The sequence below is a fragment of the Solanum tuberosum genome, unplaced genomic scaffold (assembly GCF_000226075.1).
Source record: "Solanum tuberosum cultivar DM 1-3 516 R44 unplaced genomic scaffold, SolTub_3.0 scf00248, whole genome shotgun sequence".
NCBI classification, from domain to species: Eukaryota; Viridiplantae; Streptophyta; class Magnoliopsida; order Solanales; family Solanaceae; genus Solanum; species Solanum tuberosum.
This window is the reverse complement of record NW_006239172.1, coordinates 713,761-730,533: the sequence shown is the minus strand read 5'-3', so window position 1 is coordinate 730,533 and position 16,773 is coordinate 713,761. Positions and strand designations below refer to the sequence as shown.

Below are 16,773 nucleotides of genomic sequence, written 5' to 3'. Positions count from 1 at the left end.
TATATATATATATATTTGACCAGCGAATATAATTATTTTTAATCGATCAGCCAGTTATAACGGTTAAATAAAACCAGTCAAGAGTTATGTATATACTACTACTGTATATATGTTTTTATTTATAACCAAACATTGTGCTAAAAAGCTTCAACCTTTTGTCTCTCTTTATTATTCCTTTCCATTTCAAGAATCTGAAACCCCTTCATCTCATTTCTTCTTTTGAACAGCTTCATTTTCATTTCAATAGCAGTCGCCTTCCCAAATTCGAAATCTTGTGCTAAATTCGATTATCATTTCTTTCAATTTCAATGGCAATGGCAGCGATTTCACCTGAATCCCAAATGAATCAAAGAACATGGCCGTGTAAATCGGACGGTGGTCCTCGTTTCACTGCCATTTCATTCATCGGAAAAGGAAAACATGGCAGTAAGAATGATAATCCAAGATTAACAAACAACCCCACAATCAATAATTTCCAAATCAATCCAAAAAATCAAGATTTCGCAGATTTTTCACAACTTCCTGACGATGTGCTATTGAAAATTGCTGCTAATTTCACTTTGCCTAATTTACGTGCGGCTTCACAAGTATGTAAGTCTTGGTGTGATGGGTTGAGACCCTTAAGAGAAGCTATGTTGTTTCTCAAAAATGGGAAGCGGTTTAAGCATGGGCGTGGAGGGGTGAAACCTGATTTGAATAAGGCTCTTGAATCGTTCCTTAAAGGTGCGGCTCTTGGGTCTACTTTGGCTATGGTGGATGCTGGATTGGTTTATTGGGAAATGGGGAGGAAGGAACAAGGGATTGCTTTTTATAGAAAAGCAGCTGCACTTGGTGATCCTGCTGGTCAGTGTAATTTGGGGATTTGCCTCTTGCAAGGTACCTTTTTCTCTGTTTTGCTCTTCCAATTGAATTATTCTACTGGGTCTGTTAGCTGTGAATTTGGATAAAGTATTGCCCTTTCACCTTGAAAGATTCCTTCGAGAGGGCTATAGTTTTGTCGGGGAATCTTATGGTAGACTCTAGGTGGATATATCACCATTCATCTTCATTATATAGCAAGGTGACATAATTACAAGTTTGCTTATACTTGGCGTAGTTTATAGTCGTAGTCGAGTAGTCTACAAAGTCTAATCTTTTAGTGGAAATAATCAAATTGGCAGGACGATCCTACCAGTGAAGTGAATGCATAGAATATAATTGGGTGGTTGGAAGAATGGCGGTTTGTGGTATAGATAATGTATAATAGTAATAGTAAATGTTATACAAATTTGGCACCTTGTTGGTGCAATCAATGAAATGAATACCTTATATGTTCCGGAAAAAAAATAAGATGGTAAATTTTTGTGGCGAAATGAGCACAATTTTTTTGGTCTATATGAGATTTAGCAGCCTTAGTTGTGTCAGTACATTACTAACTGTGGGATTGATTTAGCCATCCACGTTTTAGTGTCTAGAGGTCTATGCTTTTGCTTCTTATGCTATGTCCTTTTTAATTCATGTTCAGCATTAAGACTTACGAGACTAGTTATTTGCGCTTCAGATTTTGTTTGATTTATTTATTACTTAACATTCAAATCTTGTTGTGATGCCCCTTCTAATCATTATCAGTAATTGAGGTGTGTTATCCAACATTGAAAGATTTGGTGTAGGAGGGTGAGGTGATTCAAGTTGTTCATTTTTCTTTCTGCAAACTTTATCTTTGTTGAACCAGTGGTGCTTTCAGATGTTTCGGTAAATGCAATGTATATTTGTATGTGTCTGGTGTTGGCTCTTCTCTCTTTAACTTCCTTTACAACATCTTGTCCCCATAGCTTCCTGATATCTTTTCTGCACCATCTCTTTCATTTCAATCATGCGCTAAAGACCATCGAATGTGGTTCTGGAGTACAACCACAAGCCACAAGCCACCAGTTAACCAATAAACTGCAAAATTCATTATAATGAATTGAAAGGAAATTAATTGGAGGCAAAGGATTAGGGTAGAGGGTAGAGGGTTAGGAGGTAGTCGAACAATTTCTCTCTTTCCTGTGAGAGAGGATGGTTCTAACTTAGAACACCTTATCTGCTTCATGTTATACTTATCAATTTAAGACCATAAGCTCTAGATATTAGGGTTTCCGCTGTAAACCGAACACAAGGGAAGGATCGTTGTTTTTACCAAAAAAGATCATTTTATCAGGTAATGGATACACTAATATCATTCCTTTGGCTATGTATTATGTATAAGCCTTCCAAAAACTGAAAGCTTGTATCATACAAGTTGTATGCATCAGGTTCATAAGAGTAAATACTTTCAAAAGGGATAAATTTTAGTGGCTCAATTCTGTTACTTCTTTTGTTGTTTTTTACTTTGGTTATCTTTGCAATTTTTGCTGTCAGCACTTATTTATAGTATTTTTGTTTACCATTGCCTTTACTTTTGTATTTGTCAAACCTATTTTTGTTAATGCTTTTCTTAAGCCGAGGGTCTATCGGAACCACCTCTGTATCTCACAAGGTAGGGGTAAGGTATGCATACATCTCATCCTCCTCACATCCCACTAGTGGGATTACACTGGATTTGTTGTTGTTGAAAATATAGTTTAAGGGGGAAGTAACAGGTAGTACTAATAGTTGGGAGAGGTTATGCAGTGCCCCTCATAAAATTTAATTGGTTGCAAATTCCCCTTTCAACACTTGAAAATTGTGAAGTTTACACTTCTCCAAGAGAACCATTACGTGCAAGTGTAGGGAAACTTGAAAGCAAACAGACTGTTGGAAGGCCTCTGCAACACTTATCCTGAAACGTTGAAGGCAGCAACACATTTTATGACTATTTGTCCTTTCTTTTTATGATTCCTCTGGTGATTGTATCTGTGAACAAGAGTAGGTTCTGCTTCTACCAATAGTGTTTTGTTGTTTCCGTTATGCATCAAGTATGGTGAATTGTTACTTCTTTTAAATCATTATAGGTTTACATATGCATGTGAAGTCATGTGATCGCTAAGAGCACCCACCGCCACCATTAGTGCTCACAAATGGTGGGAAGAATCGGATATAGGTGAGTTGAACATGGCTTAGAAAAGAAAAGAACGGATAAAATATCCTATTTGCTCAAGAAGCTACCTACCTTTAACAATCAAAAAGAGAAACACTCAAGAAGCTATTTCTTTTTTTTGGTTAGTGGGGTGGGGTGGGGGGAATGTGTTTTCTGAAACAGAAAGTCTCCAACTTTGGATGGGTCTTGTCATCTTGTGGAAGGAAGTTGCGAAACAGAGGGCTTTTCAATAGTAACTGAAAAGACGAAAATAGTTTAAAGAGCTATAGCGGGATATAGGAAAGGATAGGACTTTTTATAATCATAACTTGCAAGCAGTGTTATCAAAGGCGCTCTTATGCCCTAAAGCGAGGGTCAAAACGTGTTGAGCACTTTGCCTCGCTTAATGTGCGCTTCAGTGTCGTCATCAAGACTCTAAGACATACTTCTCCTTGTGAATGAGCATTTCCTGAAGAGGCGATACTAAACCATTGATATTTCACTTTCTCGTAAAAACATCAATTTCTTTGTCGATATATTTGTTATTAATGCTTATAATTATTAATCTTGGACTAAGCATATATATATTTGTATGTTTTCTCCATTTGCGTCTTTCCTCAAATCCACGCTTTATTTGCTCTTTGCGCTTAAAGCGCCAACGAACCTTAGAGCTTTTTTATGCTTTTCGCTTATGATAATCATAACACTGTTTGCAAGCCATTTTAAGCCAACTAAGTATGATGGACCATCAGTTAGTAGTTTGTTAAATTATATATTAGATCAGTAAGTGACATAAGATTCTCAAATAAGTAGTAAAAATACAATTTAGTGCTGAAGTCGCTATTGGTCAAGTGGTGAAAATTGAGGAAATTAACTAGTATAGCCTAGCAACATACAAAGGGGGGAAAAGTTTTGACACTAGTAACTAAAGATAAGAAAATATATTTTCTTAGCTAAGACAAAAATGAAGTTGAAGAAAGGATCAAGTATCGAAACAGAATACAAGCAATTGCAGTGCTTATTGTTAAATAGTTTTGTCGGGTATAGGTTTTAAGTTAGTTTTGATATTCATATCGGTAAAATAGTTTGGACTGGCCCCCAAGGCCTAGCTCAAGTGGCAAAAGGTGGAGGATTTGTGGCTTAGGTCGCAGGTTCAAGCCCCACACCATGCAAAGCGAAGCCTGGTATTTAAGTGGAGAAGGGTAGAGGGGAGGGCCCATTATCCACCGAGTTTAGAAGGCTGTGATTGGTCCAAAGGGCGGGTCACAGACGGATTTCTCGGTTATAAAAAAAAATAAAAAATAGTTTGGACTGCATAAATTAGTTTCAGTATAGTAATACTAGGTTTACCCAATATAGTGAGGGAAAAAAAGAGTAACACCAGAAGCAAGATATTGTCAAATACAACTTACACTTACACAGGATATGATCACATCTAGTTAAAAATGAAAACTGAAAGAAAAAATAAATATAAAAGTCAACACTAATGGTAAAACATGAAATGCTAAATCTTGTTTACAGAACTTACGAGAATCTTTGGGTAGCGACGAGCAAGTCCCTTTTTGCCGTAGGTTGTATGGGTTTGGAAGGATTGGGATCTTAAAACCCATATTTATCCATGAAATATTCATTTTTCAAATGGATAACATGGATATTTGATCATTATCCAACCATTTTTAATTGGGCGGTTGGGTCATGGATGGATACTTGTTTTTCAAATCCGTTTTGCCAATGCTACCTACCAGAGACTAAGCGTTTGATTTGCACTCACAGAGTTCTATATGGAAGCATTTGTTTTACAAGTTTTAGCATTAATTTTCATTACTTTAGGTTATTGTGTCTCTATGCAGTAATGACCTCTTTACTCTATGCAGCTAACCCTCTGGACAGTGAGGAGGCTATTAAATGGCTTTACAAAGCTTCAGTTGCAGGCTATGTTCGAGCTCAGTACCAACTTGCCCTTTGTTTACATAAAAATCGTGGCCCAAGTAGGAATCTTCGTGAAGCGGTATGAATTTTTTGTTTGCTTTATCATTATGTTCTTGTAGTAGACGTACAATATCACTTTGATTAACATTGTTCAAATTTTAGATCATATCATACTTTAAGGTTCTGTAATTTCAGACTTCTGAGTTGTCAAGTAAATTTGATTGAATCGAGAATTAATGGATAAATTCTGGAGCAGCTAGCATTATCTGTTAGCAAATTTAAGGTGATTCTTTATCATACACAAACTGGAAATTTTGAAACCGTTATCCCCAAGAAGCAGCACTGTGAAAAGTGGTCCTAAACTTGGCTCCATGGACTTAAAATTTTAAATTCATGATTATGGTTAAACAAAAAGATATCTGTATTTTACTTTATATACAGATGACTGGATTGTTCCTATGACGACTTTGCTTGTGAAATGCAGGTAACGTGGTTTCTGAAGGCAGCAGAAGGTGGATATGTCCGTGCTATGTACAATATAGCAATGCGCTACTCAGTTGGAGAAGGTTTAGTTCAATCTCATAAATTAGCAAGGAAATGGATGAAGAGAGCAGCTGATCGAGGGCATAGCAAAGCCCAATTTGAGCATGGACTCAGTCTATTTTCCGAAGGGAACATGAAGAAAGCTGTTGTATATTTGGAACTTGCCACTCGTGCTGGTGAGACAGCAGCTGATCACGTCAAGTATGTTATACTTCAAGAGATGTCCACTTCTTGTCGTGACAGAGCCATGCTTCTTGCTGATAATTGGCGTCCTTTGCCTTCTTCATCTCGCTGATTGAGTCTCCTTCTTGTTGTTTTTTCCAGCCTTAATGCTGCCTAAGCATATTTTCTCTAGCATGCTGCCTTTGAACTTGTTTCAAGTACAAAGTGTAAATATACATAGTTTTCTTGTAAATAATTTTTTTCCTTAAAAGTTACAATTTCCTTATGGTTTCTGCTGAATTTGTCACTTCATTGAAAGTTAATAACGCTTTTACAATTTGTTGTTTAGAGATGGTACCAACTCTCATGGGAGATGTAGTATAGGCGAAAAAGTTTTATTAGATACTCGAACAAATTATAAGAAAACAACAAAAAAAATAAAACTTACTAAGAATTGTGTGAGTTTGGTTATTATCTCATTTTTAGTCCATTTCAGCTCAAGTAATTTTGAGTGAGTCATTTATTAACTCAGCCCGTTCTGACATGCCAAGATTTAGCCCAACCTCCATTTGACACCCCCTACTCGTGCCTGTCCAGAGTACATCCTTGAATACATTTAGGTTCCTATTACACAGTTGCTCTGTTATGAGATTCTACTGAACTAAACAAACTGAATTGAACAAATGTAAATGACACTTTGAAAAATCTATAAGGGATGACCGCGCTCGGCTCGGCCTCGACTTTGACTTCTTTTAGTACATTGCTACAACTTCTGTTTAGCTCGTTCCGTGCTTACTCACATTACAGAGTTGCTCTATTCTAAGATTCTACTGAACTAAACAAATGTATATGACACACTTTGAAAAATCCTAAAGGGAAGAGAAACATAAAAATAGAATTGACTATTGCAAAAGACTTTTCCAAACACAAAAAAGACTTTGTTTTACCATCACCAAAACTAGACTGCCAAAATTGAAAATAAATAAAGGAGTTATTCAAATGAGATAGAGATACAAAGTTGACAAGTGCTACATTTACAAGTCCAATCAGCAAATATAGCAACAGTTTCAGGCAAATTGTAATAGATAGGGGTATACATGGTCGGGTTGGTTTGGGTTTTTTAAATATCAAATCAAACCATTTGTGTCGGATTTATAAATTTATAAATCAAACCAAACCAATAAACTCGGGTTTTTGAACCTCGGGGTTTTTCGGATTTTTTCGAGTTTTTCGGATTTTCCGTTAAAATATTCATACAAACATATAATTTACTTGTAATTCAAATACTTCTTTAGTTCTACCATAATACAAGGTGTTTTTTAAGAAAATAACACAAAATTTGATATGATTAATGACACTAAAATATCCAACAAAAAAATAATAATGAAATCACATAAACAAATATTGCAAATTAATAAGTCATAGTGAAAATGATCATAATTTAAAAGTTTTAAATCATGCTAAAATAAGTTTAATAAGTATTAGTTACATGACTAAATATTAAAGGAATTAAAATTAGATTACATATGTTAATTGTCTTAACCAATGTAAAACTAAAGAACAAATATTTGATATTATTGTCATTCTTAGTGTTGAATTGATTTTCTTTTTGCATCAATATTAATTTGATTTTGATTTAAGCTTTATTATAATTACCAACATCTATGGACTATAATCTTTATTGGACCATTTAGAATTCTAAGTTTCAAACTTGAAATAATATATTAAAAGATAAAACTATGAAAAAGTATAAGAAATATTTAAAAATTATATCAAAGTAAATAGTTTTATGTATAAAATAAAAATTTAAAGTTATCTATATAATGTCGGGTTGTTTTTTTTTTAGTTTAAAACCAAACCAACTCAAATATAGTCGGTTTTTTTTCAATACCAAACCAAGTCAAACCAAACTACTAGTCGATTTATTTTCCAGTTTGACTCGATATGTGGTTTGATTCGGTTTTGTACACCCCTAGTAATAGAGATGCAAATTTGATCCAACAAAGAGGTGTTATATTGGTGTTATGTCTAACTATTTAGATCGAAATTGTGCACGGAAGGACGATCAGACAGAGGCAGAGCCAAAATTTCAGGCTTGTGGGTTCTAAATTTTAAAAAGGATAAAGATCTTAAAATTCACAAAACACAAATTATGTTAATGAGATGTTTGAAAACATTACCTTAGATATTGTTATTCTAAAAACTTATTTTAATAATGTGAAGATTTGAGTAATTTAATTTAAAGTTCTAAAATATTGTTAATGAAAGATGAATAATTTTTTAAATATAAATTTCGAACATTTTTACTATAATCTAGAATACTATTTTAAGTGAGAAAAAAATATTAAATTCATCATTAATATTTTCGCACCTAAAATATATTTTTTACTAGTTCATTGTGACCTTGAACCATTACTACCTTCAAAAGTTAAAATTTCGAAAAGCAAATAACAATTATTCACTATGATCAATTATCAATATGTGGGATAACCGTAGAAAATATTAAAATTTGATTTTCGAATAGATAATTCTACGGTGTAAAAGCAAACAAATAAGAAAAAAATGAAAAAGGAGAGGCGAGAGTACACAGTACATATCGAAGGGCAGAGGTCGGATGATAGCAATCAGATCAACAATAAAAGTTGAAATCCTAACTTTTGAAAATAAATTTGGGTTAAAGTTTTGGAATATTTGAGTAGAAATCAACGAAAATATATTTCAGTTAAATTTTTTTGAATCTCTGAGTAGAAATCAATAGTTAGATATTGTTTTAGAGTATGACCCAAACACTATTTTTATTTTTATCATTAACCGTTTTTCTATTTTTTTTAATATATAAATTATCATTTTCCAATTTTCTATACCGGTTTTCCGTTCTTGCTTAATTTTTTTTTATAAATTATCATTTTCCAATTTACGCGCGTAGTGAATGACTTCACAGGGTGTGTGGAGACCACTGGGCCACCCGCCTCATTATGCTAGAGGGTTCGCAGGAAATTTATGTGTACGTTTTATTTGATATTTTAATAAAGTATAGGATCTACGGAAAAGCCAGTGAGTTCGTCCGAACCCCCTTTCGCTACAGTAGCTCCGCCCCTGCAATTAGATTGAGATTGGTATGGAGCTGCATTTCTAGATGATGAGCCAAAATTTGGTGCAGCAAACAAACTATAAACACGAGGCACAAGATCATTTAGACTTTCTTGATTCAAAGCTTCTTTGCCTAATAGTGGGACTATGTTAAGAATTCATCACCAACTTAACTAATGTCCAAAACACTTCGGAAAAAAATCTAGAAAATTTCGAAGATGTAAAGAAATAATGAAAGACTTTTAGAATGAGTATCCTAGAGAGAAAAGTCTAGAAATGTTCTTTTCACCCTTATCTAGGTTATTCCATCACCAACTATAAATAGAGGTGGTTCATTTGAGTTGTAACCAACCAAGTAAGTAAGTGCTTAAACAAAGCAAGTAAGAAAATAAAAGTGAGTTCTCAAGTAAAGGGTGTTTCTGAAGCAAGCAACAAGTGATTAAGTTTGTAAGACCGAAGCAGGTCCTTACTTTGATTATTGCAAAAGATTTTTCCAAACACAAAAATGACTTTGTTTTACCATCACCAAAACTAGACTGCCAAAATTGAAAATACTAAAATAAAGGAGTTATTCAAATGAGATAGAGATACAAAGCTGACAAGTGCTACATTTACAAGCTCAGTCAACAAATATAGCAACAGTTACATGCAAATTGTAATAGAGATGCAAATTTGGTCCAACAAAGAGGCGTTATATTGGTGTTATGTATAACTTTTTAGATCGAAATTGTGCACGGAAGAACGATCAGATTGAGATTGGTCTGGAGCTGCATTGCTAGATGATGATCACACATTGCTATTGACATTAGTTGATGATGACACATTGACATTGGCATAGCTTTCATTAGAAGGAAGGATGTTGCGTTTGAGTGTTGCTTTGTTCCTGTTATGTCTACCAAAAAATGTCTCGGCGGCGTGAGTGGCAACTTGGGTTGAACTTCTACTGGGCACAAACCGTTTGGCGATTTGATTCCAATTTCCTTTTCCAACTTTGCCCAATCCCATCAAGAAACTTTTGTGTTCATCCACACTCCATCTATCTTTCTTGTTTGAATGATCTCCTGAATTTTCACTTTCATCAACTAATACATCCTTGTCTTTTTCTTCAGTCCATCTGTTTCTCTTCATTCTTGATCCTGAATCTTCATTGTGATGATCACTACTGATCACAACCCCAAATAGTTTAATGCTATGATTTCTCTCCCCATTTTCTTGATTTTTCCTTTCTTTTTTTTTCACTTTTGTCAAATTATGAGTACAGAATTGGAGAGCAAGTTATTTATCAGCGATAATCCTTAGTTACCATTAGAATCTAACTGAACGATTAGGAAAATAAAAGTTGCACCAATTATTTTCTTGCACTTAAAATATTTTATTTAATTATAATCTTTATTCTATAGGATTTACTTTTTTTTTTACTTATTCATTTGCTTCAAAATTATCTTCAATATACGTAGTTGCATAAAGTGTTATTTGTGGTTTTTTTTTTGTCAACAACAGGAGCTATGAGTTTCAGAATGGAATTCCATCGGTCCCAACAGCTCCAAAATGTGGAAATTTGTCTAGGAGTGTAGTCGTCTTTAGTTTCAATGTCGTTTCATGGATGTGAGCCCTTGGGTTGGAAGTTTAAGTATAATTATGGCAAAAGTTGGCTTTGGTCAATATTCGGAGTTCGGACGCTCAGATTGAATATCTGACGATTTCATTAAATTTGGGGGATGGTTTTAGGCATAGGTGAGGTTTTGGTTGAATTTTCAGAGGTTCTGAGGGCAGTTTGATATTTTTGGGTGAAAGTTAGTTTATTGTGACTTTAATGGGTTTCGGGTCAAGGAGGCCTCAAATCTGTGTTTCGATGGTTCCATTGAGTCCAGAACATCGAGTTTCTTTGGGTAGCATATCTGGTTTGTGTGTTCAGAATTCCGAATGAATCTCAAGAGTCTTTTCAGTGAATTTTGTTGAGCCTTGGTGTTGCTAATGTTGTTATTGTCTATTTAATTGCCCATCGCGATCACGGATCCCTCTCTCGCGATAGTGGATTCCTCTCTTGCGATCGCATAAGGGTCTTAGGTTGTGCGTTGTGATTGCAAAGGGTTAGGTCCTTAGGCATCGCAATCGTGTGGTTTATGCTGCGATTGCGAGGGTCAAATTAATGAGTTGACCATCAATGCTCATTGTGATCGCGAGGCGTGGGGTCACGATGGCGAAGAGTTAAATTGACCTGAAAAGTGTTCTTTTTCAAAATCAGGTTTCATCTCCATTTCACAATTTTTGAACTTTGGAAGCTCAATAGAGGCAATTTTAAAGCTATTTTTCAAGATTCTTCGATTGGATAACAACTTTTAACTCCCCATTTTTTATTACTCATTATTTATTTTAAGACTTCCCCACCTATTTGCTAATTTTGAACTCAGACTTTTTGAATATTCTCAAGATCTTGGGTTTCAAGGAAAATGGTGATTTGAGCTTGGTTTCAACTCATTTTTCGATTTGATTTTCACTATTGAGCTCCCAAACCTTTGGTAATATGATTTTTTCACTAAATTCCAGATTCCACCAGAGTTTGTACCTCTACAAAGAAGAACAAGAATTAGAAAGAGAAGAGCAAGGGAGGGGGAGGGAAGATAACAGATCACAAGAAATGATACTTACTTCGGAGAGCTGAGAAAGGAAGAAAAATTGATGAAAATGAGGTAAAGTGTGAATGATCCACAACATATAGAAGCGAAAAGCCATGATCAAGAAGCTCGTTGTGGCGACAAGGAAGAGAGATTAAGGAGACAAGATTAGCAAATCCCATGTTTTAGGATATAGATACACAGAGACAGATCCAGAATTTGAAGGTTCTGAGTGCCACATGGTCCAAATAGGATAAATAGATCGATTTGTTAAATTTTAGGATATAGATACGGATCCTGGACGGTTCCCTTAATGGACTGGGTCAGGGATTTTTTGTTGTATTTTGGATATTTTGTTTTGTTTTTTCTTGGCTTTTTGATAATTTTGGATCCTGTTGGATCTGCTTTGTACAAATATTTTATTTGAATTAAGGAGCCTTAGCTACACCAATTTTATTTTATTTTTAAAAATCAAGGGACATGCAATATTTATACACAAAAAAATTGTTTTTCGCATTGTAAAAGGTCTTAAGATTTGTAATATCTTGACTTATTTTTCCGCATGATCTCCTCATAGAGTTGTCATTGTAGTAGAGTTTAACTATCAAGTTCAGAATTGATTGATGTGGTTCCTCTAATCCTAGGACACCCGAATATTAAACCATGAACAAAAAAAAAAGACTTCAGAGAAAATCATATTGGGTAGTGATTGTGAGTCTCAATTCTTAACCGAAGGGGACACCAAAAGGTCTTTACTCTTCTATCCCTCATATGGATACAGGGAAAGTAAAGCTTTTGATTTTTTCAAAATAATAAAGAAAAGGAAGAAAAATAATAAAGAATCAAAAAATAATTAAACAAAGGAGTAAAGATAAGAAAAGGAATAAAAAAAAAAAAGGAAATTCAAAATAAAATAAAAAATACAAAAAAATAAAAGGGACCAATAGATGAGAAAAAAGTGGAAAAAGGAGAAAAATAAAGGAAAAAACTAGAGTAAAATAAATAAATAAAGAAAGAAAGAAAGAAAAAAGAAAATTAAAAAGAAGAAAGTAAGTATATAAAATGTATATTTTATTAATTTTAATTTTAATAAATAAGTTAATGATTTTAGTATTTTTTTTTAATTGCTTATTGTTGTGTATATTTAATTAAAAAATAATAATTAACCTACCCTACCCCACTCATCACACTACCCTATTTTCCTACCCCTCCCTAAAATTACTCTCCCTTTTACCCCCACATCATCCCACACTCTCCCTATTTTCCTGCTTGGCACAAAGTCTTTAGCAATTCGAGTCCAATTTCCTTTTCCAAGTTTGTCCAATCCAATCAAGAATGCCCTCTGTTCATCTTCACTCCATCTTCTTCCCTTACTACTACGACTAGTACTAGTACTACTCATCCCTCTCGTTTCACTTGTTGATTCTTCTCCAAAGGAAGAAACATTGTTGACAGTAATCTCAACGCCAAACGATTTGATGGTTTCTTGGATTTGTTTGTCATGTTTTTTCACTAACTACACTTTCTTTTTTTTGCAAATTTTACATAGTAGAAAAAATAGAATGAGCAACAAGTGTAGTTGGAGAAGGAAATGTCCCAATTAGTACAAAATGACCCTATAGCATCTTTACAAAAAAAGAATTGTTTTAACTTTTTTTCTCTTTTCACATTCACACTTCTTTCTTTCTATTTCTCATTTTAACTAAAGAATAAAAGAAAAAAAATAAAATAAGAATAAAAAACTCAAATAATAATAAAAAAAAAAGTCATAAAATGAAAGGTCATATACATCCCTCTACATAGAGCTTTTAAAATAAAAAAAATAAGAAAACAAATTTAAAATTATTTTTTCACTCCGGTTAAATGAAAATGATATATGTGTTTCATTTTTGTAATAAAATGGTATATGTGAGCTACTTTTATAATGATAAAATGTATATGGGGCACTTTTGTAACAAATGGTATATCAGTTCTAAATAATCAAGTTGAAGGGTATATTGAGTTCTTTTCCCTAATTTTAATAAGTTAAACTTTTGTTTCTTGTACCGTTGCCTTAATAAAAGTATATTAATTATTATGGTAATATTTTTAAGTAGTAATAATATATGGAATAGTTACTTTTGATTTATTTCCTTATTTGGTAGATACGCGGTTTCCTTATTTGTTCCGCTCCTAAGTCGTCCTAACAGATTAGGAAATACCACAGCGCTTATAAATAAATAATTGGGCATTTGCTTCTCTAACTACACTTCTTACTCGTATTTTTTCTGCAATTTGCAAAAAAAGAAAAGAGTAGTTAGTGAGAAAATATGGCAAAGAAAATCCAAGAAACCATCAAATTGTTTGGCGTTGAAATTAGTGTGAAGAATGTTTCTTCCTCTGGAGAAGAATCAACAAGTGACACAAGAGGGATGAGTTGTACTAGTCATCGTAATAGTAAGGGAAGAAGATGGAGTGATGATGAACAGAGAGCGTTCTTGAGTGGATTGGACAAACTTGGAAAAGGAAATTGGACTCGAATTGCTAAAGACTTTGTGCCAAGTAGAACACCAACACAAGTTGCGAGTCATGCCCAGAAATATTTTGACAGACAAAAGGAGAACAGAGCACTCAAATGCAAAAAGTCCAGTGTCTTCGACATTAATTTGGACGAAGAATCCTCAAATACTTGTCTGGAATTGTTGTCGAAAAGGGCATTAAAGGAATATAACAAGAAAGGGAAAGAGGTTTTGAATGAAGAAAATCCAATTTCAGCAATGCCAATCAGCTACAGACTTCCTCCTGATGGAAGCTATGGCTATTGCTATGTTCCCATGAACAATTATCAGTTTAATTTTATGTCATCATTCCACCGGGCTTCGTCTCAGTCTAGTTCTGCGTCCGTGGATGATTTAGATCTAACTCTCTAGCTATTCAACATACAATAATGATTTTTGTTTTGACAACATTTTTTTGGATCTCTTCGGTGATGTAAAAATTGACAGCTTTATGTTGGTCTCTCATGTAACTATTTTGTATTTTTCATTTGTGGTATCAATCAATAGCACTACAGTTTCTGGTTTTCATAGTAATATATTGATCACACCCAAATTTATCTGAATGAATGTCTACTTACTGCAATATCCTAGACTTATTCTCCCGAATTAGTTCTAGTTACCAATTCAACGACTGACAAGGATCATCACGCCAAAGTCTAATCTCAATGTAATCTAGGAGCATGATAATTAAGTAGATGTTGTATCGGAACATAGAATCCTCTAGGCCATAGTGGGGGAGGGGTGAGTATTCAGCTATCTTAAATAAGAACAAAAAATTCATATATCTTCTAGCTGTGTGAAGGTTTTCGATGATCGATGCATTTGTAGTGATGATCAGCTACTATTTTTCTTTATCTAGCAGGTTTTTAAAACATGTGTCTTTGCTCTTAACTTTATTTGAGATAACATGCCATGTTTTGATGCTTTGTACAAATTGAACACCAACCAACTGAGCTACTAAGATTTTCTTTCTAAAAATATAGTTTTGAGTTTGATTCTCCTCTTAATAGTTCTAACAAGTTATATTCTGATTTTGGATGAGGGAAACATGTTTTCTGAGAGTATGCAAAAATTCATTCTTTTGTAATTTCATTTCAAAATATAATCACGTTTTCCATTTTCTGACAAATAGATGACTCGAAAAACAAATTGCAGATGAATGGCAAGATAACTTTGCCAAAATGAAAGAAGCCTCGGAATCCAATGTAAGCTCCAACGGTCAAGCTCAAATAATTTCTCTCCGTTGATATCTACTGGAAAATGGTCAATCCAGCACGCGGATTAAGTATCACATTCTTTTTCTATTTTAATAAGTGCAAGAAAGACATTTAATTAATCATCTCTGAAAATAATGTAATGGAACCATAACAAGCTTACCATGAGATTTCAATAAGATAAACAATGGAAGAATAGGGTGCACAGTGGAAACAGTGTCGATGATCCCATCCAATGTAAACAAATAAACAAAAGGTTAGCCTCCGTTCTCGTGTTTATATTGTTGAACAGGCATAATTATTCAAATCAAGAAAATCTTAAGTTTTTAGATGAGATTGTCACATACTTCTACACATGAGCCTCGTGCATTCAAAAGCCTCAACGCCACCATTGTCAAAAAAATAAAAATAAAAAATTCACGTGCTTGACTCATGAAAAAGAATCAGGCAGCATACAAATTATTTAATAAGATATACCCAACTATTAGAAATTATTTTCTTGCACTTATGTATAGGAATTACTCTTTCTTTTATTTAGTATTTCAATAATTGGGTGTGATCAATATATTACTATGAAAACTTGAAAATGTAGTGTTATTCATACCACAAGTGAAAAATACAAAATAGTTACAAAAGAGACAAACATAACGCTGACAACTACTACATACAAGCTTAATTCAAAATAAGGTAAATGTAGTCAAAACAAAAATCTTAAGTGTTGTATGTATCTTGAATAGCTACAGAGTTAGAGCTAAGTTATCCCCAGATGCGGAATTAGACTCAGACGAATTCCAATGGACGAAATCAGAATTAGTTGATGATGACACAAAATTAAACTTACAATTTGTCATGGGAACATAGGCATAGCTTCCATTAGGAGGAACTCTGTAGCTGATTGGCATTGGTGAAATTGGACTTTCTTCATTCAAAACTTGTTTGCCTTTCTTTTTAATGCCCTTTTCGACACCAATTCTGGACAAGTATTTGAGGATTCTTCGTCCAAATTAATGTCGAATACACTGGACTTGTTGCGTTTGATTGCTCTGTTCTCCTTTTGTCTGTCAAAATATTTCTGGGTGCCATGGGAAGACATTTGATTTAAGCCTATTACAAACTATAAGGATATAAGGTTAGTAGGAGTGTAATGTTGTCTTGTCGTGCGTAGGTTTATGCTTGTTAGTGCCTGTCGTAGTACTGCTAGTCGTATCTTCGTAGTTCTTGTCATATGCTGAGTATTGTGTTTCGATTATCACACTATTTTGTTATTGTTATTGTTTCTTTCTTTGTAGACTTTACACTGCTTTTCTTATTAACGGCTATGCTTTCTGTCTGATTCTTTGAATGTTCTAAGCCCATATATTCCATCAGAATTGAGCAACACTTGGTCATCCGCAAATATATATTTCGGAATGATTGGTAACACTTGATAAAAATCGCTGTTATCTCTCATTGTAAATAATTTAGTCCAAGATTCTTTCATACCATACACTTTCATTACCCACAAATAAAAAACAACAGCATCCACCTGGATACAAACAAAATTTGCACTAAGCATTCCACCTAACACTGTTATGCCTTGCTCGAGTCGATTGTGTCACGCGACAAGGGCATTTCCTTCGACAATGGTAATTCTCCAAACACCTCATTTGAATTATTAAATGAAATCA

General features: G+C 34.0%; 3 protein-coding genes across 3 annotated transcripts; 2 read left to right on the top strand and 1 right to left on the bottom strand.

Moving 5' to 3' along the window:
* Positions 1 to 131: 131 nt before the first annotated feature.
* LOC102584979 (F-box protein At1g70590-like) lies at positions 132 to 5,936 on the top strand. Its single transcript, XM_006357549.2, has 3 exons — positions 132 to 876; positions 4,891 to 5,024; positions 5,430 to 5,936. The coding sequence occupies exons 1-3, from the start codon at positions 309 to 311 to the stop codon at positions 5,781 to 5,783; spliced, it is 1,056 nt and encodes a 351-aa protein (XP_006357611.1). The 5' UTR covers positions 132 to 308; the 3' UTR covers positions 5,784 to 5,936.
* A 3,590-nt stretch (positions 5,937 to 9,526) lies between these two features.
* On the bottom strand, positions 9,527 to 9,868 carry LOC107062624 (transcription factor MYB1R1-like). The gene has a single exon (XM_015313489.1). It carries the CDS (start codon positions 9,866 to 9,868, stop codon positions 9,527 to 9,529), a length of 342 nt encoding a protein of 113 aa, XP_015168975.1.
* Positions 9,869 to 13,664: 3,796 nt separating this feature from the next.
* LOC107062623 (transcription factor MYB1R1-like) lies at positions 13,665 to 14,264 on the top strand. Its single transcript, XM_015313488.1, has one exon. It carries the CDS (start codon positions 13,665 to 13,667, stop codon positions 14,262 to 14,264), a length of 600 nt encoding a protein of 199 aa, XP_015168974.1.
* The last annotated feature ends 2,509 nt before the right edge of the window (positions 14,265 to 16,773 follow it).